The following is a 22506-nucleotide window of genomic DNA, read 5'->3' as shown; positions in this document are numbered from 1 at the left end:
GTGCCTACTGTGGAGCCATGGAGTCTGAGCTGCGAAGCTCCCCAAAGGTGTGGTGGCCGAGCCATTGTCCTGTCCTGCAGACTCTGCCCAGGCCTGCGGTTCTGGGACTGCTGGGAACTCTGCCCTCCTTACTTTCTACCAGGTCTTTAAAAGTCACGCCATACCGGAGGTTCTGAGAGACAGGTGTGAAGGGGACCCTGGGCACCTCGCGGCCCTTCTGACACTGGAATAGATCGGTGAGCAGGAGGGGGACAGCCTGCCTCGTGGAACTGACAGGCTAGCAGGAGGACCACTTCTGGACCCAGCAATGAGTGCCGCATTACCTTGATCTGGGGCCCAGAACAGGCAGAGCCTGGGAGAGAGAAGGAGCGGAAAGTGGAAAGACGATGAACGTCCAGAGGCAATTTTCTTACTTCTGGAAAAACGTATTTTTCTAGGTGGGAAAAAGAGCTCTTGGGAAAGGAGGTGATGCCAGCTCCGCCCCACAGCGCTGAGCAACACTGAGCCGGGGCCCCAGGAGAAGGACACTGCGGGTGAAGAACAGCTGATGGGTCAACAGACTCCAGCTTGTCCGGGCAGGAAGTCGGGATGGGGGGATTCAACTCAGTGGGCTTATGAGATCTTTGAGACAGGAGAGATGGGGGAGTAAATAAGGAAGCTCTCGCCCCTTGCAGAGATGTTGACAGCCCCACCCAGAATGCCCTAAGCGCTAAGTGAAGCCCCAGGGAAGATGCGCTGGGAGGATTTAGTCCAGACAAGCCAGGACTGGGCGAGAGTCACCCCATGTGGGCAACTGGGTCTCAGCTGGCCACGTCCGTTCTAAAAACAGAAAGACCACAACTGAGCCCAGTATCTATTTTTACGTCCCACTCATTGGAGAGGAATGTGTAATATTTCAGTAAAGAGCGAGTGCATGCAGCCAAAACTAACTGTTTGGCTTGGCAGCCTCCGGCAGATCTAAATTGTTGAGACAAAGGCTGCAGAAACGTTGTCAGAAAATGTAATAGTTTAGTGGAGCAAATGCTAATAAATTCACAAACCATTTGACATCTATTCTCCCCACCTCCTCCTCCAAAGAAAGAAGAGGAGGAAGAAGAGGGAAAGGTACTACAAACTTTTAGACTCACAAAATTAGTAGAAGTGACAACCTGACAGAGAAGAGACAGCATGATGTGGTCCCCAGAGACTGGGGGTATCAGACTCTCCAGGCCAGTGGGGAGCAGCAGTGCTTGGTGGACGGCCTACCCCTAATCCTCACGCACCTGACACGGACCAGGCGCTGAACAGCTAACCATGTTACCAGGGAGCCCAGGGAGCTAAAGCACTGGGCAAACAAGTAGATTAATCCCACTCCGGTCCGCAGTGCCCATCTGCCAGGCCCCATGGCAACGTGAGCCCGGGGAAACCCACCAGAGGCCCAACAGGTGGTGGGTGTGCAGGGGCCCAGGTCCCAGGGTTATAGGGTTAAGGTACAAATGATAGTCTCTGCGCTTCAGGGGGTTGTCATCTCCCAGGGACAAGACACACCAACAAAGAATCCCTAAACACCCACAGCATGAGTCGTGTTTTCATCTCACAGCACTTCTCACTGGTGACACCAAGCAGGGACAATTCCAGAACTGCAGCACAGTGGTTACAGGCACGGCCCTGGGCTCAGATGTCCAGCTCACATCCCTCACTTTATGCCTTGGTTTGCTTGTCTATAAAATGGGTTGTTGTGAAGATTAAATGAGGAAATGCACCGACAATGCTCAGCAGAGACTGGGGCACGTGGCGAGCTGCTCAGCCATGGCTATGATGGGGGAATCATACGAAACTGGATTTGCGCCGGGTCTGGAGGGCAGGTTGGACCTTCACAGATGCTTGGGGTGCAGAGGTTGAGCAAAGGCACTGACAGAAGAAAGAGCACAGCCCCTGAGGCAGGAAAGAACAATGCCTATGGGATGGCAGTGGGGGACTGAGGGGCGGTAGGTGAGACCAACAGGAAAGACCCCTGGGCCACAGGGACAGGGCTGAGCCCCCAGGGCTGAGGGTGCTGACATGTCATTGTACATACAGAGAAAGCCAGGAAAGGTCCAGAGCAGGGGGCCACAGCGTCAGCTCTGGGTCTCAGGAGGGCGAGTTAGGGACAGTACGGGGTGGGGGGGACATGACTGCTGGGCAGAGATTGGGGGGTCCTGGTGGGGAGGGCCAGGGGGACCTGAGCAGTGCAGGAGCTATGCTGTGATGGGGGGATGGTGCAGCCCCATATGACCACGCTTCTCAGAAACTTCCGGCTGGCAGTGAGGATGGACAGCCAAGCAGAGCCACAACCTGGAACCAAGGGAATCCTCTACGTGCAGAACATCCTGATGGAACGCCCTTCTGTCCCCCCATAGGCAGGAGACACCTGCAAGCCAGACAGATCCCAGCTCCAATCTCTCTTCACTCATTCAACCTGCCAGTGAGCGCCTTCCTTAGGTCCCCGTGTCCTGACCTGTGGCAGGAACAGTGACCCCGACCTCCCAGGGGTGAGGAATTCAACGTGTGTGCAAATCTTTGATGCAGGCACAGCACACAGGAGGTGCTTGTGCTCACAAGCGCTTATTTCTCTTCCCGAGGAAGGGGCTGGAAGGTCCCCTGACTCTGGGAATGGTCTATACTGGCCCTCAGAGATCTTGCTACCGAAGGAATCAAGGAGCCGATCCCCACCCAGCCTACTTACTGTCTCCAACGAGACAGGCGAACATGGGCTGAAGGACTGGGGAAGACAGAGAGGAAAAGGCCAGACAGCATGGGGGAGGAAAGCAAGCGTGGCGGGAGGGGGGAGTCCCCAGAGCCCAGCTACCCAGCGCCAGGGCCTGACCTGCCTCCACAGGCAGTTCCTCTACATTCCCCAGCCCAGACCGACTGCAAATGCCAGGAATCCTCTCCGCTCCCTGCCTCCCCTCTCTGGTGCATTCCAAGAGCTGAGTTTTTTCCTCTTGAAACATCAGTAGCATGAGAGAGGAATCCACCATGGGGTCCCATGGGCACCCTCTCCCCAAGCACGCCTGCCAAGCTGACAGATGAGTGGAAAAGATGACGACCACGACCACCCCCGCCCGGCTGGGACAGGCAGCTCTCCCTCTGAGCCTCCCTTCCATGATGGAACTGGTCAGAGCAACAGAGGGACATGGCTGGGTCAGACTCGGAAGGAAGGAGGCGACCCAGGTAGGGAGGGATGGGCTGGGAGACTGAGCAGACAGAAGAAGCAGGTGCACGGCTGCGACACCAAGACCACTCTGCACTTGAGGGCCATCAAGGGCTCTCCTGACCAGAGCTGCACTTGACTGGGGCAGCGACCCAGGTCACGACCCAGTTCATTCTCTGTAGGTGGAACCATCATGGTTGGCCTACAGGAAGGAGCCCAGACAGAGGTGCAGCAATCGGGCAAGAAACCCCAAATCTCCGGGATTCTTAGCTCTGCCTCCCATCAGCCGTGACCTGGGGTCAGGCTTAGCCCAGCCTCAGCTGATCTGATGATCGGGGGAGCTGAGAAGTCAGAGCTGAGAAAGAGCTGGGCACTTAGCTGACACTGATTAAATGTCTGTTACCTGAATAGCTGGAGGAAGGCATGAGATTCTGTCTACCAACATGTGTATAAATACGTGTTAAGTGAACAGGGAAAATGACTGAAGGAATGATTGTGTGGCTAAGGCTTTTCTCCTGCCTCAGTTTTGCCACCAAATGCAGCCATCCCCTCACTGGGCTGTTTTTTGAGTGCAGAAGTGTTTACTCATCTCTGGGTGTTAAGCATAATGTCTGACATAGCATGGATGTATAATAAATCTCCACTGAATATTTTTTTGTTTTGGAGGAAGATTGGCCCTGCGCTAACATCGGTTGCCAATCTTCCTCTTTTTCTTTTTTCTCTTCAAAGCCCCAGTACACAGTTGTGTATCATACTTGTACAGCTGTAGCTCTGCTATGTGGGACGCTGCCTCAGCATGGCTTGATGAGCAGTGAGCAGGTCCTCGCCCAGGATCTGAACCGGTGAACCCTGGGCCGCCAAAGTGGAACATGCAAACCCAACCGTTACGCCACTGGGCCAGCCCCTCTGCTGAATATTTTTAAAAATCAACGGATGATGTCACAGAGACAGAACATGGAATGGTGGTGGCCAGGAGCTAGGGAAGGAGGAATGGGGAGCTGTTTACTGGGGAGAGAGTTTCAGTTTTGCAAGATGAAAAGAGTTCTATGGATGGATGGTGGTGACGGTTACACAACAATGTGAATGTACTTAATGCCACTGAACTGCATGCTTAAAAATAGCTAAGATGGTAAATTTTATGTTATGTGTATTTTATCACAATTAGAAATTAAAATTAAGGGGCCGGCCCGATGGCACAAGCGGTTAAGTGCACACGCTCCACTGCGGCAGCCTGGGGTTCGCCAGTTTGGATCCCGGGTGCACACCGACGCACCGCTTGGCAAGCCATGCTGTGGCAGCGTCCCATATAAAGTGGAGGAAGATGGGCATGGATGTTAGCCCAGGGCCAGTCTTCCTCAGAAAAAAAGAGGAGGATTGGCAGATGTTAGCACAGGGCTGATCTTCCTCTCACACACACAAAAATAATAAAATAAAATTAAAAAAAAAATCAATGGATGATGGATAAACAATTGAATGAAATGACCTGGCGTCACAGCTGCCAGGGTATGGAATCTAGATTGAAAATGGCTACAAATTTCTGCAACTCTCCATCAAGAGTTGAGATCTATTTCCTCACACCTTGAATCCGGGCTGGAATGTGCCTCGATTTGACCAGCAGAACAAAGCAGAAGTGATACTGTGCGATTTCCAAGCCTAAGCCTCGAGAGGTCTTGCAGGCTTCCACTCTTGCCCTCAGGGAATTCTTCCACCACCACAGGAAGAAGCCCAGGTTGGCTCACTGGACACGTGGCCCAGCTGACGGCCAGCACCAACCTGACATGGAAGTGAGGTTATCTTAGAGCAGCCAGGTCCCATCGGGCTGTCAGATGACGCGTGAGCCATCTCAGGCAAGGCGAACAGAAGAACTGCCCAGCTGAGCCCTCCCAGACTGCTGACGCACAGAATCTTGATCAAAAAAAATGGCTGCTTTAAGCCATGAAGTTGTGGGGTTGTTTGTCATGCATCAGCAGATAACCGAGAGAGGGAGGAAGGTGTTAAATAAGGGAGAGCAAGAAACAGCATCCGAGTCTCCAGTCCTGCACTTGGAGATGGAGGCCACCCTGCCCTGGCCAGAGCCACCTCCTGTTTGCAGCTCTCCAAAGAGGTTCTTATCAGGCTTTGAGTCCTAAGGAAGAGTGTGACAAAGCCCGAGAAGCAGGGAGGCAGGGCGCTCCGAGCTCAAGGCTGGGGAGGTGTGAGTGGCAGGACTTCCGAGAACTTGACATTGACTCGTGAGGACAGAGTAGGGATGAGCTCCTTTGCTCTCTGGGACACTGTCATTCTGCCTCTACAAAGTTCTAACACTAAACCATGTAAGTCTGACCTTGAGAGATCAAACTGAGAATGCACAGTGAGCCCACCAGTTCATGAAAGAAGCTGCTTCTCTCATTGAAAGGGAACAGGAAATGGAGCTGAGAACCCTGAGCCACAAAGACTACACCTTTTACTAAAAGGATGCAAGTTCAGATGGTCAACACATACTAACCTGACTTTATTCAGCTTTCTCAATTTACCAGGTTCCTGAGGGACCTGGCTGGGTGCTGTGGAGGCTTAGCACCGGCACACGTGTGATCCTTGCTGGACTCTACCAGTTCTTGTTCTCAAGGCCTGTCCCAGGCACCTGTTCCCCACACTGGCCCCAGGAGCTGAGCCCCATCCTCATCCCAGAATGTCATCTGCAGCAAGTTAATAAAGATGAATGTCTCGCCCCACTAACAGCTGATTTGGGAACATTTAACAAGGTAAATTCTTAGGAGAGCAGGTATTCTCATGGGGCACAGGACGGACTTAGGGCATTTTAACTATTTCGAATTCTCTGTGCCTTTATCAACTGTGATATCAACAGCAGGGCCCAGTCCAGGAAAATCAGTGCTGCTTTCTGGGCCACTGCACCCAAGCTGTCCCTTCCCAAACCGCAGAGCACCTATTTGCCTATTACCACTAGGTATCACCCACAGGACCAGCGCTTCTCACAGCGATCCACTGCAGAGCCACACAAGAGGAATACTGAGGGCCCTGGCTGAATGGCAATGTGATGATGTACCTTCTCCCCACCTACTTCCTGCACAATGTCACTAGCCAAGGGACTCATTGTTGGATTCAGGAGCTACTGTAATTCCAGGCTCTTCCTTGATATCCTTCGCTGCCTCCCACCCCAAGCCCAGCCACCCCTTCCCCCAGTGTCCAGATCCCTAGGGAGACTCCAGGTTCCAGTCACACGGTTTTCGCTCACTCTGCCCTCTGCAGAGACTGAGGTTATTAATCTACAGTGGAAATAAAACATAACACATGCGGGATGCAGAGATTTGCCTCTTTGTTTTAGGATGTTAGGACCCAACGTAGTGGTATACTGAAGGCAGAAGGCACCTGTGCTTGCTGGATGAACCTGCTCACCTGCATCGACGCCAGGTACTCTCATAACCACCTCTTAACGCTCACGTGAAACTCACCCCAACCTCCATCTGCTTCCATTTCGCGGGAGCCATCAGCAATCACTGACTAAATGCTGCCTGTTACAACAATGCCAGATGTCCTTACCCATCTGAACCCTTGTCAAATATTTCATTTTAAGACACAGGTCCTCAGGTGAGGACCTCTCAGGCCTCTGCAGACCAACACCCTCATTGTCTTGCCCCACCCTGACCTTTCCTCCTCACAGGCCCCCTGGATGCCCACTTCCGCTGGGATGAGCAACCGCGGGACAAGTGAAACCCAAGAAATAAGCCCTTTCAAGTATCAGTGCTTGAAATCTCTGATCTAACCTCAAGTCTAAGCCCTATTCCAGGCACACAGTTGTCTTCCTCACCCCCATTACGGAAAGAACCCTCCAACACACAGCACTGAATGTTCTAGAATTCAGAGAATCCTGATCTTTTTCCTTCTTTTCCTTGGGTTAGAGACACCAGCCCTTTGGTCACTTTGCTGCTTGTTAATGTACTTCTACTGGGGCAACTAGGGAGGAGGGGAAATAAAACCAGTTAAGCCTGATACTCTTAAGCAACTCTGGCAATAATAACTAATAATAAATGAACAACGAGGAAACCAGAGTTAGCAATCCAAGGTGGGCTGTATTAGCTAATGCATGTATATGTGTGTGGGAGATCAAAATTGGCCACCTCAAAATATGTCTCCTTACCTTGATTATTTTCTCTGAAGGACATTTGACCTTCCCCTCCCAAACTGCCTAAAGAATTTAACATAGAAGGCCTGTTCCAGGAAGGAGCTACTACCATATGACAGCTGTAGCAGAATGTAAAATAGATGCGGTAAGAAAGGCACCAACAAGCCCATCTTATCAAAAATTCTGTGTCTCCAGCCACATTCTCTATAGGTGGCCCTGTAAAGAGCTGTCTGACGAAATCTGTCTTTCCACCTCCACGTGAATTGTCTTCTTCCCCTCTGAAATCCCAAACCACTATCCCAACATCCTCCTTTGTCTACCTGAATATGCTATTTAAGGTGAAAACCTCTGCCATTTGTTGAGAAACTTAGTTTCCCTGGTTTCTCCCATGTATACATGTTATTAAATTTTGTTTGATTTTTCTCCTGCTATTCGGTCTCATGTCAATTCACTTTGCAGCCAGCCAGAAAGGACCCAGAGTGGGTAGAGGATAGTCTTCCTCCCCTTCCTGTGCATCCACGGGCTATTTCAGCTTCACACGGTACAGAAAGCAGGCTCTCTCTCTTCTCTTTCACCCTCAGCACCCTCAGGACTCTCACCCATAGAGCTGACTCTTCAGGCAATTCTGACAGATCTGCAGTCTTGTCTCTGCCAATGTCTCTCTCTCGTCCCCACACCTACCCAACTTCCTATCCCTGTTGTCCTGATTTCATTTTAATAAAAGCAGCTGTTACCTGCACCACCACCCCGCCCCGCCGCAAAAAAAAGCTTCCCTCAAAGCTTTGCCTTTTGGAGCACCCCCACCTTGGTGCTAAGTGCTGGTGGCCGGACGCGGGAGCAGAGAAAGGGTCCCTAATGGGGTCGAGCCTGTTTTCTCAGGCTGGCTGGGAGCCCCAGACCAAGGACATCATCACTGGGCCCAGCTGACAGGACTGACAACTACTGTAAATTCCATCACTGCACCACACACGCCAGTTTCCTAACTCATCACAATTCTCTCCCCTCCTCGCCTCCTTTTCCACCAGCAGTGGATGCATCACCTGCAGCTGGGCAGTGGGGCCGCTGCCTTCTGAGTCCATCAAATGCTGAAAGAAAAATATGTAATGACACAACTCTTTCAAAAAGGACAAACAAATCTAAATTTAATCCAACTTACCCTTGTTTCCCAGGAGAAAGGGGCAGAGTGCTCATCTTGCCAAGTTATGTCCTGAAATAAAAATTCAAGAATAAATCTGAAATCCAAATCCAAACATATCCCATGCAAATATCCACCCAGGGCCAAGGGGGAACCAAAATTTAGGAATAATCTCAACTCCTGGCTGGAAACAAGCCTGATGTTGTGATGCTCTGCAGAGAATGTGCTGGCCTGCTTAGGCTGGCTTCATCCTCCCCTTTCTGGCTGAGGCTGCCAGGCAAGCCTCTCCCCTGTCAGACAGACACCTGATGAATGCCCGGAGGGCCCCACAGTGGACTCGACGATAGACTCGGAGCAGAAAGGGAATAGGGCCTCATGGGCTCAGCTCTCAGCCCTACCAGTGATTAGCCATGTGGGCATGGGAAGACAACAGCCTTCTGAGCCTCAGTTTCCTCATCTGTAAAAGGAGATTGTACTTGCCCTGCAGGGTTATCACGAGGATTAAATGAGGTAACACATGAAAGGAATGTCAGGCAACAATCTGCCAGCCAACGCCAATACATCTGAGCCCCCCTCTTCCCGCATGTGCCTCCCAGAGATCTGAAAGGCATTGATCAGCAAAATCAACGAAGAAAATGCCAATTTAATGCAAGTGCCTAATTATAACGAGAACTCTGAAATCACTCCCCACTCTCAACCAAGCAGAATAGTCTCTGAGAATTTGACCTTGGATCCATTATGTTTTGCTCACTGGCCTAAACAAACGACCAGGGAAATGGCCTTTCCTTGGCGACCCCCTCCAATCCCCCAGCTGTCTTCCTGTGCTAGCAAACATCTCATCTGTGCCCAGCTTCTGTTGGGGATCATATTTCCTGAACCAAAAATCGGGACACACTGGGCGATACAGACTGAAAACAGGATAAAATATTTTAAATTGAGACTGTCCTTCCATAAAGTACTTCCCACTCCAAGGTACTCCCTTCCCCCAGAGGAGGTTATCTGGCTCTCCCCTCCTCTACAAGGCAGACGGTTCTGCAGATGGGCCTGCTTCCTTCAGAGTCCACTCCATCCCCAGCTTCAGCCTCTGAACTGGTCTGTGTGTCTCCTGTCACTCCTGGCTGTCAGGCAAAACCTTAAAGATGGGAAGAAACGGGGGCCACTGCCCCCCCATTTGGAATTTCAGTTAAACCCAAGTTACTTCTCAATTCACAGACTCTGTCCCTCCAAAAATGGAAATGGGCTGCCTGGGGGAATGTGAGTTAACAAGCATTTGTGACTAGAAGTCTCCAAGCAGAGGCTGTAGGCCCAGCCTTCAGCTGTAGGGGGCTCCTGTGTTCATGTCCGTGTGTGTCTGGGGGGAGAGTGTAGTTGAGCTAAATGACCTGAAAATCCACAAAATTCTATGATCTCAGGACCCTCTAAGTTCCTCTTAGAAGTAATAAAACAACAAGGACTTTGTTTTCAGATGGGAAAAATAAAGGAGGCCAACAGAATGTAAATATCATTTATTCTAGATTTGGACCTGTGGGAAAAAAGTAAAGGAAAATAAACTGGCAAATGTGCTCCTTCTATCCAGATGTAGGACGGCCCAGCGGCCACCTCAGTGGACAGGGGAGGTGTGCTGGGCAGGCAGAGGAGGGCAGGGAGCAGGACCAAGGGCAGCGCAGGCCAGAGCTGTAGTTCCCTTATCGTGTGATATGATCTATCTTCTAAATATTAATTATGCAGCCTGAGTCTCTCTGAAATCTGCAAAAATTAAAATAATAAGGCTTTTGGCTTTGCAAGGTGAATGAGTGCAAGACTCTGAGGAATGAAGATTTAGCCTGGAGCTTGGTGAGTTCAGTCTCCAGTGGCCGCAGCCCATATAAGCCGAAATTCCGAGGGGGTCACAGACAGAGAGAGGGTCACACTGTGATTTCTCCCCAACTTGGTGTCAAGTCAATGGTCTTTTGTTTGCTCCAGCCAGAAACTGAGTCAAGGGGCAAATTCCTTAGATTTCTGCAATTCTGAGCTCATGAAAAATAATAAAGCACTTAATAAAAATAAACATGCCGAACAAAAATGTGATTGAAGCTCTGATGTCAGCCGTTGGCTGCACACTCCCGCCACAAAAGCGTTGGTGGCAAGAACAGGCTCCCCAGGCAGTTGGATGCAAAACGGCATCAGAATTGCGAAGTGGTAGCACACATGCACACGCTCGCATGCACACACACACATATACACACATGCAGGGTTCCTTTCTTCTACTCCCACGATGACCAGCAGGCAACCAAAACGTGGCCAGGCACGTGCTTGTGGACAATCACATACGCTTTCCGTAGGGGGGCTTGGAAGGCCCCCCACACCCGCCTCCCTGGCACCCAAGAGCCGAAACTATCGAAGCACCGAAACACATCTGCTGCTTAGACCTCAGGACAACATCAGGTGCGCTTCATTTTGGCCAAAAGTTAACCTCAGAGTCAAATTCTTCTCCATAAGAGACGTCCATACCAGAGGCAACACCAAACCTCTCCGGACACAATTCTTCCTCTGGAGCACAGCGCAGGAAGAAGCCTCGGGGCACCGAGTGCCAAAGGAGAAGGCCAAAAGGCAGAGGGGAAGCCACTGAGGGCCACGGGGCCCAAAGCCCCTGGCAATTATCAGAGGCCAGTGCAACATGTGGGAGGCTCGTCCAATGGCCACGCGGCTCCAGGACCCCAGAGTGGATGAGTACCAAGGCCCTGAGCTCTCACTTACCTGGAAAATGTTCACCCAACACAGTGCCACCTCCTAATGGAAACAGTATTTCTTAAAAAATAAGAACATATGTTCTCTGCCCATAGTACCAGAATGCATATCCGCATGAGAGCTCCAGCATTCACTACTTGGTAAAGAACGGATGCCAGAGTGTTATAAGATCTCTAGGGGCCCCAGATATTTTCCTTTTGGAGGCCGCAACCAGCGGTGAACTGGAGCAGGTTTGCACCAACTCATGAGAGCCGACTGTGAAATTTTTAGGAAATTTTCAAACCTGTTGTTAAACATAGCCATTATTAAAAGTTAAATTATATAACCTCACAATTAAATACATCGTATTAAAAACAAAAGTGATATAGTTCACACCCATAAGGATGGCTATTATTAAAAAAATGAAAAATAACAAGTGTTGGTGAGGATGTGGAGAAATTGGAACCCTCAAACATTGCTGGTGGGAATTTAAAATCGTGCAGCCACTACAGGAAACAGTGTGGCGGTTCCTCAAAAAAAATGGAACACAGAATTACCATTGATCCAGCAATTCCACTCCTACGTATACAGTCATGTGCTGCATGACAACGTTTCAGTCAATGACAGACTGCATATACGAGGTGGTTCCATAAGACTAGTACCATAGAGCCTAGGTGTGAGGTGGGTGACACCATCTAAACTCTATGTACAAAGAGTACACTCTATGGTGTTCCCACAACAACAAGATCACCTAACGACGCATTTCTCAGAACATAACCTCGTCATTAAGTGACACGTGACTGTATAGCCAAAAGAATTGAAAGCAAGGATTTGAACAGATACTTGTATGCCAGTGCTCATTATAGCATTATTCACAATAGCCAAGAGGTAAACACAACACAAATGTCCATCAACAGATGAATAAACAAAATGAACAAACAAAAAGTTATTGTTTAATGGATACAGAGTTTCTGTTTGAAGTGATGGAAAAGTTCTAGAAACCGATAGTGGTGATGGCTGCACAACATTGTGAATATACTAAATGTATACTTAAAAAAGGCTAGAATGTTAAATTCTATGTTACGTACGTATATTTCACCACAATAAAAAAAAATCTGAAAAGGCTACGTACTGTATGATTCCAACTACATGACATTCTATAAAAGGCAAAAACTATGGAGACAGTAAAAAGATCAGTGGTTGCCAGGGGTGAAAGGGAGGGAGGAATGAATAGGTAAAAGCACAGAGGATTTTTAGGGCAGTGAAATACTCTGCACAATACTGTAATGGTGGACTTTTCTCAAAACCCATAGCAGGTACAACCCCAATGTAAACTATGGACTTTGGGCCATAATGATGTGTTAATGTAAGTTCACCCCTTGTAACAAATGTCCCTCTGGTGGGGGATGTTGATAGTGGGGTAGGTGGTGCATGTATGGGGGTAGGGAGTGTGTGAGAACTCTGTACTTTCCACTCAGTTTTGCTTAGAACCTAAAACTGCTCTAAAAAATAAAATTTATTTTTCAAAAAAGTGTGTCCCCTCCCCCCAAAAAAAACTCACAAAGGTAATAAATACTCAAAACTCATCCTTTCCTAATCACTTGAGTACAGTTTGTTATTGTCTATACTCCTGAGGTTATTTACATCTACTGTATCTGCAAGATGTAAAGTACATGGACAACAGGACACAGCAGTGCTACTGCCCCTCCCCGCCAGCTCCCGGTTCAGTGAGTCGCCTGGGGGCTTTCGAGAGGCCCTTGGGGAACGGCTGCTCCACAGCAATCAGCAGTGCTACCCATCCCCTCGCTCCCCAGGAGCCAATGTTCAACATTTACAGCACACTCAGGCTGGAACCAGTATCAAACATACTGAAATTCACCACATTCTACATTAAATGTAATTTTTGTTACTAAATTTTAAAAGGATTTTGGTAATTTTGCTTTTGAAGTTATTTGGTTATAAGTAACTCATCTATAATTGGTTATGACTTCTCTGTAAAAGTAAGGACTATTCTAAAATGAGACACTCTGGTCTTAAAATTCATTTCAAATGTGGTGAAAATTTCTAAATATTAATCTTTCCTCTTAAGTTGATTGGAGACTATTGAGCATTTATTCTTTTATAGCTTTCTTTCCAATTTTAGGTCCAGTGAATTTTACTGCTGTGTCTCCAGCGTGTGGGACGGAGAGCACCTGTGGACAGGACTGTCTGCAGTGAGTGTCCCCTAGGCACCCCATAGGTCGGCCTGAGAAAGGAAGTGGAGCCCAGGAGCATGGGCCTCTGAGCTCCCACTACACAAAGCCAGGCCGCCAGCAGCTAGCAGACAGGAAGCGGGACCTTTCCTGTAACACTCAAAGAATTGCTTCTGAGACTCCTGCAGCACTGTGAAAGTCTAGTCTACACTCCAGGCCTCTCTGAAGGACAAGCTGGGGGCCTTTCTGCAGCCTCGGCCGGGCCAAACTGCACATTCCTGCAGATGCCTCTCTATGGCACATCTGTCACAAGTATCCAATGGGAATGGCCCATTCCTGGGTTCCTATTGGTCTTGGGTTCACACTGGAGCTGTTCATAGACACCAGACTCAAGACTCTCTGAAGAGAACCCCTAAGCCTAGCGGTTCCCATCAGAATGTGTAAATCAGGCTGTAAATCAGAATCACCTGGGGTGCTGTTTTAATAGGCAGAATTTGTCAGTGCCACCCGACTTAGTTTTAAAAAACCAAGAGCTTCCTAGGTAATTCTGATGCGGCCATTCCACTGGGCAGCTTACCTAGTTCAGGCCTTCACAGGACGCCCAGACTCCCTCGTCACTTTGGGAACACTGGGCCACAAGGGCTGTGCTTGCTGACCTCCAAGGCTCAGGGGTCCACCTCTGTCTGCCCAGGCCACTCCACATGCAGAGGTGCTCTCAATCAATACTGCTAGGTGACTCTCATCATTCCCAAATAAGGACTTCTACTAAAGCAACCCCAGTTCAGGCTGCTCTCATGCTACCCCAAGGTTTTCTGGGCCAGCTCACACCCACGCTACTTCGGAGCAGGAAAATCATGGTTCTGCACATTAGCATAATCAACCAAAGCAAATTAACAGTCTCCTAACATGCTACAAGGCTCCAGCATAATGAGAATCACATTTAAAGGCTTGTTTTATTTCTTTTATTCTTCCCAGCATTCAAAGATTACATAAAAACTACTCCAACTACATTTCTAATAACACTGTTGCATAACTACAGTAAGTACGGAACCCTGAACAGTAAACACTCCTGGCCCGCAGAGTCAGAATATGCTGCACGGTTTGTTAAATCTCACCTCCTACCTGGAGCGCCGAGTTTCTAACAGTTAGAATCCCAACCATTCAACTCCCCAGAAATATATTTGATTTTTCTTGAGTAATTCAGAATCCTGGAACACTGCAAGGTACTCACTGGAAGCATAAATTGTCACTGTACTCCAGAGGTTCATAAATTAGGGGAGTTTCTGCTTGATAAATGGTGGCATCTTGGTTTAAAGGTAAGAAATTTAAACTGTGAAATACTATAAGCCAGAGAAATAAAGCTCAGACAGCAGAGCTACGGGAGTGGGGCAGAAACTCCCCTACATGCTATCTCATCCCTCCAGTGATTTTGGGGGCCAGGGCCTCTCAGCATACCCAGCATGGAGTGCATTCCTCCTGGAGAGCTGTTCAGTGTGGGTCTGTACCTCACAGATGCAGCAGTATATTAAAAACAGAGGTGAGGCAATCACACTCCCTAGTATTTAGCCAAATGAGTCGAAAACTTAGGTCCACACAAAAACTCACACTCGATGTTTACAGCAGCTTTATTCATCATTGCCAAAACATGGAAGCAACCAAGATGTCCTTCAGTAGGAGAATGGACAAATAAACTGTGGTACATCCAGACAATGGAATATTATTCAGCACTAAAAAGAAACGAGCTATCAAGCCATGAAAAGATATGGAGGAACCTTAAATGCATATTACTAAGTCAAAGAAGCCAATCCAAAAGGCTACATACTGTATGATTCCAACTATACGGCATTCTGGAAAAGGCAAAACCACGGCAACAGTAAAAAGATCAGTGGTTGCCAGGGGTTAGCGGGGAGAGAGGGATGAATAGGCAGAGCACACAGGACTCTTAGGGCAGTGAAAAATAACCCGTATGATATCATAATGATGGCTACATATCATATACATTTGTCCAAACCCATAAAATGTACATCACCAAGAGCAAACCCTAATGTAAACTATGGACCTTGGGTGATGATGAGGTGTCAATTTGGGTTCATCGACTGTACCAATGCACCACTCTGGTGGGGGATGTTGACAGTGGGGGAGGCTACGCTTGTGTGAGGGCAGGGGCTATAATGGAAACTCTACCTTCTGCTCAATTTTGCTGTAAACCTAAAACTGCTCAAAAAACAGTCTCCTACAAAAAGGGGAGGAGTGAAGAAGAAGAATGTTTAAAATATGCTCTTTTTTACCAACTGCTTATTCAGAGACTATTGTTCATATATTTATGGAATCAGTGCTTTTCCCTTTGACTTGTAATATATTTAATTTTGCTGAAATAAGAGGGTTTCCATAACTGGAAGTACAAAACTGCAGTTCCAACAACAGAAAAGCAGTTAAGATTTAACTACTGGGCAGGTTCCACCATGAACACAAATTCAGAAACTCAGGCCTCCACAGACCACAGCAGAAACAAAAACTCGGCGCCCACATGGTAATGGGAGCAGGGGGTTAGATGGAGGCGAGTTCTAAGGAAATGAACAGACAAACGAGTAGGAAGTTTAAACAGACAGGTCTGGTCTTCATTTAGTTTTTTTGAGAAATGGATATTTTTTCTGGTACTAAGGGAATTTCTTGCTTAGAGTGTAAAAGTGACTCCTGCCAATTAAAAGATGACTCCAGACCTGCCAACAGGTTTCCCAGCTCTGCACCCTCCCTCCCTGTATGACAGTGAACAAGTCATTTAATTTCTTTGCAAAACCTGTTCCCTGGAAGCCACTGGGCCACCCTCCCACAGGAGCCAGGGCCTGTGTGGCTGCCTGAGGTCCCAGGCTCACCTGTTCAACACCCTTCCTCCTGGGAGCCCCAGCTAGGCCGGGTGACACTCTGGGCAGAGAACCACCGGTCTGAAAGAGGAAGCCTGTGGGAGAGGCCCAGTGCCTCCCGCTCGCAGCCTGTGGAACCGGATTTGGACTCATGGCCTCATTCTCAATTCCTGTCCAGGGCCAGGGCCCAGAACCCCAGGTGCAGGGACACAGAAAGCCACATCCACCCTGTCGTCTTTTCTAAAAAATACATAGATCTGCCAGACAGAATGTGGGAATCATAATTATACATTCCACTTTTCTTAAAAAACAAATCCAAAATACTGAGAAAGTAACTCTCCAATTTCCTTTTTGTTTTCTTGCCAAAAGGTGAAAAGAGAAAAGGCTGAGCTGCTGAGGTGAAAGGGGAAGCGGAGACCTCACGTGCTACAAGTCCTGTATCAGGAAGCCGTATCTCCAACCACACTCAAATCTAACAAAGATTAAATAATTAAGGAAAGTTCTGGAAGGATACTACCAACTGCTTCATAATGTTGCCTCTGGATTGTTTGAAAACTTTTAACAGTAACATACAGGTACGTTACTTTATAAATTTTATAATAAGTTAATTAGTTTGTTGGAGGGAGGAGCGAGGCAGGCCCTCTGCAGGCAGCCCCGAGGGCGCTGAATGGATGGCAGCAGCTCAGCAAGGTTTGCTGAACGGGAGGTATTCCATACTGACTCCCCGGGCCTCTGGAGGCACCCTCGGAGTACTCCAGGGAAAGGTGCTTCTTCTGCCAGCTGGGAGCAGGAGCTGGATGGGCAGTGGGGCTGAGGAAAGCTGTGGGGTCTTCAGAGGCCTACAGGAGGAAGAGCGGACCTCAGGCAGTGCAGGAGATGTCTGGGAGTCAGGGAGGCCAAGACTCAGCCCCAGAAAAGGAGATGAAGGCCAAGAGGAGTAAGGGAGCAGCCAGCAAGCCTCCAGGGTCCTGCAGGATAGGGAGGCTGTGGGTGTGGAGGACACTTCCGGCAGCAGCTGGTCATGCTAAGCTGTTGAAGAGGGGGCGGAGCTGTCTGGCTCCAGGACTTGAAAACTCCCTGTTGTACAGCATGCAAAATCCAGATTAGGGTCCCTGGGGACAAGCATACAGAAACACCCCTCCTGCCCAGATCCACCTACTTTATAGAGAGGTGGAAGAGGCAAGTAGGTCCAGGAGAAGTAAACGCACCCCCTGCCCAAATTTCTGGGGTCACCTGCTTATGGCCCATTTGGAGCCAAGAATGGGGCACAGAGCTCAGAACCCTATACTCTCACCAACGTGCTCAGATCCTGCTAGATCGGTGGCAAGGAGTCTGGGAGTAGGGGCAGAAAGCAGAGAGCAACACATTCCTAAAAATTCGGGCTTTTTTTTTCTTTTCCTATTTGATGACAGGAAGCAGCAGCAGCCAAGTGGGGTGATTTCTAAACCCTTCTAAAATGAAAACCTTTCATCTCCCAAAGTAAGCCATTCCCAAAACTTTACTTCTGGAGGAAGAACGCAGTAATTGAGAAGTACAGGAAAATCAGACTGTTAAAGCATCCATTTGCAAACATGCCTTAATGTTCTTATCGAATACCTGACCCAAAGGGCATGCCGCAATGTCTGTGTCTGCTCCAAGCCAGGCCTGCGAGCCTGCGAGCCACCTCGTGAGCCACTCATCTCAGGAAGGACAGCCACGTGCTAAGAGGGCAGCACCCTGCTGGCGGCATGGCCAGGACTGGAACCTGGGTCTGGGGACTCCAGGTGCTCCCCTTCTTTTGCTGAGAGATAAGCATTCCTAGGGCAGCAGCTCCAGATGCTCTGCATAGGAGGGGCTTGGGGAGATAATGGGGGGCGGGAGAGGCTGGTGGCCTCGCACTGAAGCTGTGCTGAGATCATATGTTCATGTGGGGGCATTTTTAAAGGAACTGGTGAAGACTATGGGAGGGCTAAGCATCCCTAAATCTAGAATGCCTCTAGTTTCTGATATAATAGGCCTGAGGAATGTTTGCTCAATTGATTCCAAGGAAGTATGAACTGAAAAACCAAAAGGTCCCCTCATGGCTTCAGTGCTCAAAGGTGGCCACCCTCCCTCTCTGCCCAGGCTAGTCATCCGGCAAGGGTGGATCTGGGCCTGGGCCCTGCTCTTCTCGCTTTATAGACAATGAGGGTAAAAAGGAACACACATGCCACATTGCTGCGCCTGACCTACGCACAGCAGTACCCGCACATGGGCAGCTCACATGCGTGAACTGAGCCCTGACCACGCTCACAGCCGCCCAGATCTATGACATCACTATACAATCAAGTTTCTACTTGTCTGTTCCTGCAATACATAAGAATGACTGGATGATGGCCACATTTGGAGGCTGTATTTGCATGCTCGGACTTAAAATGTCATTATATGAGATACAAAAATGTTACTGGTGATGGGGGAGAGGGGATTCAAATAGGTGATGTCCTTGTCCTTCAGGGTAGTTGAAAGGTGGGCACAATCTGAGGCCGGTGTGACCGCGGATCAGGAGACAGGCCACATCACGTCCACACTGTGGACAGAGCAAACTGAGGTTTCAAATATGTGCCTCAAGGCACAGCACCCAAGCCCACCAAGGCAGAGCTCCTCCTCACATGGACAACTCTACATGGCCAATGCCAGGCTTAGCAACAGCAGGAATTTATTTATTTCATGAGAGTCAGTGATTTTCACAAGTGGAAATGGAGAAATGAGCTAATATTAACATTCTCAGCAGCAGCAGCAGCAACCACTTTTTAAGCCCATAGGCCTTTAATATACATTATCTCTACTGTCATCCTGTTAATGTGATTTCTATTGCAGAGGCGAGAAAACTGACACTCAGAGAGGTTAGTGCTTTACCATGGTCAAAAGGCCAGTAGATGGGGGGGGGTCACAATTCAAACCCAAGACTGCCTACAAAGCCCAGGCTCTTTCTATTACAGCCTTAGAAAATGCCCTGGGAACGCAGTATACCAGGTGGTCTTTTATCTAAGTATTAACAAAGCCCAGCCTGCTTATTATCTAAGGTCAGAGAGCTGTGGTTCCCCTGGAGCACCCATCCATCAGAGGTCCATCCATGGACCTCTCAGGAGGGAGAGCCATGTGCTAAGAGGGCAGCACCCTGCTGGCGGCATGGCCAGGACTGGAACCAGTGTCTGGGGACTCCAGGTGCTTCAGGTGGTCAAGCTTGCAGGGCACTGGAGGGCCCTGGGGAGCATTCTCCATTCTGTGATTGGCTGTGGAGGCCCCTGAGACCACATCAGAAGACAGATTAAGTGGGAAGGAAACCAAACTCAATCTGGTTTAGGGCCACCTATTTGGGCCGCTCTGTCCAGCAGCCTACCCAGGGGTAACCCCCCACCCTGTCCTTACCCATCTCCCACTTGTGCCCAGGAGCTGGCCCTCCTCCTCACCATGAGACCACCAACTCTACTTTGGTGCTAACCTCTTGCCAGGTCCAGGGGAAGGCATTTTAAACTCCCTACTGCCCTTAAGCCACACAGCCACTGCAGGAAAAAATATACCCTGAGCAGTGTTCCTATGTACCTCTCCTCAAATTCAGTGTCTCTCTGCCATCTGTGCTGAGGTTGGTCACACGCATTCCGGGGCATGCTCTCAGCTGGTTTTGTAAAGCTGAGTTCAATTCAGAAAAACAGGGCTGGTTGGTCCTGGAGGGACATGCAGGTACCACAGTGAACAGTTCCATTTGCTTTTAAATCACATTGGATTGACAAATTCAAAAATAGCTCAGTCTGGCACCCAGTTAAGGAATCAGAGTACAAATTAACTTGGCCACATCTTTCCTTATCAGTGATATTGGGCCTTATATGGCCTGGGCTTTTTGATGATGAGCAGGCGTGTGGATATTCTTAGCCAGACTCAACGCCAAGTAAAAATGACAGTCACTCTCCAACATTTGTAAGTACTTACAGGTTTATTTCCTCTCATATTTATTTATTCATGACTTTTCCAAAGATGGGCTGCCTGCTCTTTCATCACCCAAATCTGAGCACAAACACTGGAAACGTCTTTAGAGAGATGCATATTTTCACACTAAATGTTTCAGCTCTAGGAATACATTTTAAACCTATATTTTCATCTCTCCAGTTTACCACGTCCTTGTTTTACCCGGCAAAGCCTTCAAGTTTAAAGTCTACGGAAACTTTTCTTTTAATTTTGTCAGAATAAAGACAACGTTGGCAGCCTTTCACACTTCCCTCATACTGACGACCACAAACATTTTGTATTAATAAATGTCTCAGCACATGCAAGCCTGCAAATCAGATTTAAACCTCATTCTAAGCTACAGTCCACTACTTCCTCGGAAAAACTCTCCAAGCCCAGCCCAGCCCCACCCCTACCCCACCCTACCCCCACCCTGCTCCCGCCCCGCAGCCTCACAGCCTTAACTGGGTGCGGATTTCATTTTTATACTTCTCCCTCCTTTTGACTTTGCCCCTCACGGCAAAAGTTGAGTTTGAAAGGCCCAATAACCGCAAGTGAAAATTCTAATGGCACCAAACAGGTTTTAGTTAAACACGTTTGCAAGAAAAAGACCAAGTTTCTGAGCAGCACACAACACTCAGGCCTTTGAAACTTAGCACGGCTCATCCCTGAGTTTCTTTTTGTAGAGTTGCAGTGTTTCTTCCTTCACAACCACCACCCTCTAGAAGTCTGGGCGCCGTGTCTAGGTCAGAAACCCAGACATGCCCTTATATGTAGCAAAGGCTTGCTGGAGCTTTTCAACTTATCCTTTATTCAATTCAAATTTATCCTTTAGTTTTTCAATGGAAAAACGGGGCCACTATGCTCACCCCCAAAACAAAGCTGCACATCATGCTCACTCGGGAAACATCTTAGGCTTCGGGTTTCACCTCCTAATCTTGAAAGGTACCTCTTCCTTTTTGTTATCTTGCTTGGCAATTTCACTTTGCCCATACAGCTCATCACAAATATTAATATTAATATGTATACTTTGCTGAGTGCCTGCCCTGGCAGGCATGGGGTAGATATTATTATCCCCCGTATACACCGGGAGGGAACTGAGGCTCTAAGAGGTTGTCACCCACGACCATTCTGCTAAGTGGCAGAGTCGATTAGAACCCGGGCTTGTCTGGCTTAAAATTCCTTGCTGTTGCTTCGCTTAAGAGCAGCTGCCCCCAGCTCCGGGAAAAGTCTGTAGATCCGGTGCGGCCCAGCGGAGCAGGTCTAGATGGAGGGTCTTTTAAAGATCTCCTCCTCTCCGCGATTCTCAACAAACTCCCACTGGGGAGCCCCCACTCCCCCGACCTTCGGCTCTGGGACGCCCCTCCCACCCACTCCCATTCCTGCCCCTTCTCCTTTCCAGCCCCTACCACCGCGACCCGCCGGGGCGGCTACACACAGTCAGGTGCCCGCCCGGCCGGGGGCGCAGGGTGTGGAGAGGGTCCCTGGGCCGGCCCGCACCTACCTCGTCCCCGAAGCGCACAACCTTCTGGCCCGTGGGCCCGCGCAAGCCGGGGAAGCGCGCGAGCTCCTCGGAGTCCCCGGAATCCCCGGAGTCGCGGGGCGCCGGGGCGCTCGGCCCCACCAGGCACCGGTCGATGATCTCGTCCTGCTGGGCGGGCGGCAGCCGCGCCCACTCGGGCCCGTACTTCTCGCGGATCTTCTCCTTGTCCTGCATGATCTTCCTGGCCATGGGGCTCAGCGACGAGAAATAGGTGAAGCGCTTCCGCTCCCGGTCATCCAGAGGCCGGTTCCCGCTCATGACGGCCGAGCGCGAGGCCGCGATCGCCGCCGCCATGGACGCCATGCCCGGCCTGCCCGCCGCTCACCCGCCCGCGCCGCCCCGCCCCCGCTGCCCGGAGCACCGCCCCGCCCTCGCTCCGCCCCGCCGCGGGAGTCCCGCCCTCTGCCCCACCCCACCCCGAGAACGGCGCTCTTTCGTCCCCGGGAGCCCTGCCCTCCGCGCCCCCCACCCTCGGGAACCCTGCTCTCCGCTCTTCCCCCGCCCCGGGAAACCCCGCCCCCCGCGCCTGCCCAACCTCGGGAAGCTGGCGCCGCACTGCTCCCGGGAATCCTGCGCTCCGCCCCCTCCACCCCGCCCCCCCGGGCCCGCCCAATCCCGGGAACCCCCCGCCCCTCTGACCCCAGGAACGCGCCCTGTGGTCCCCACTGCCCCCGGGAACCCCGCTGTCTGCGCCCCACTACCTCCGGGAAGCCCCTCTCCGGTCCGCCCTCCCGGGAATCCCTTCTCCCGCGTACGCTCTACCTCGGGAACCCGGCCCTCCGCGCCTCTCTTCTTGCGACCCCTTGCGGCTCCCAGC

At 49.9% G+C, this 22506-nt stretch overlaps 1 protein-coding gene across 1 annotated transcript in view; it reads right to left on the bottom strand.

Moving 5' to 3' along the window:
- C6H1orf198 (chromosome 6 C1orf198 homolog) overlaps positions 1-22000 on the bottom strand; it is a 35658-nt gene extending 13658 nt beyond the window's left edge. Inside the window, exons 1-2 of the mRNA XM_004432362.3 lie at positions 21651-22000; positions 8449-8499 (exon numbers count right to left, since the gene is read on the bottom strand). Of these exons, the coding sequence (XP_004432419.1) occupies positions 8449-8499; positions 21651-21992 (393 nt within the window). The 5' untranslated portion in view covers positions 21993-22000. The remainder of the gene's footprint in view (positions 1-8448; positions 8500-21650) is intronic.
- Between the last annotated feature and the right edge of the window lie 506 nt (positions 22001-22506).

The sequence above is a fragment of the Ceratotherium simum genome, chromosome 6 (genome assembly GCF_057802395.1).
Source record: "Ceratotherium simum simum isolate JZ-2026a chromosome 6, ASM5780239v1, whole genome shotgun sequence".
Classification (NCBI taxonomy): Eukaryota; Metazoa; Chordata; class Mammalia; order Perissodactyla; family Rhinocerotidae; genus Ceratotherium; species Ceratotherium simum.
Note: the sequence above shows the minus strand (reverse complement) of the source record. Positions and strands in the feature narration are given on the sequence as shown.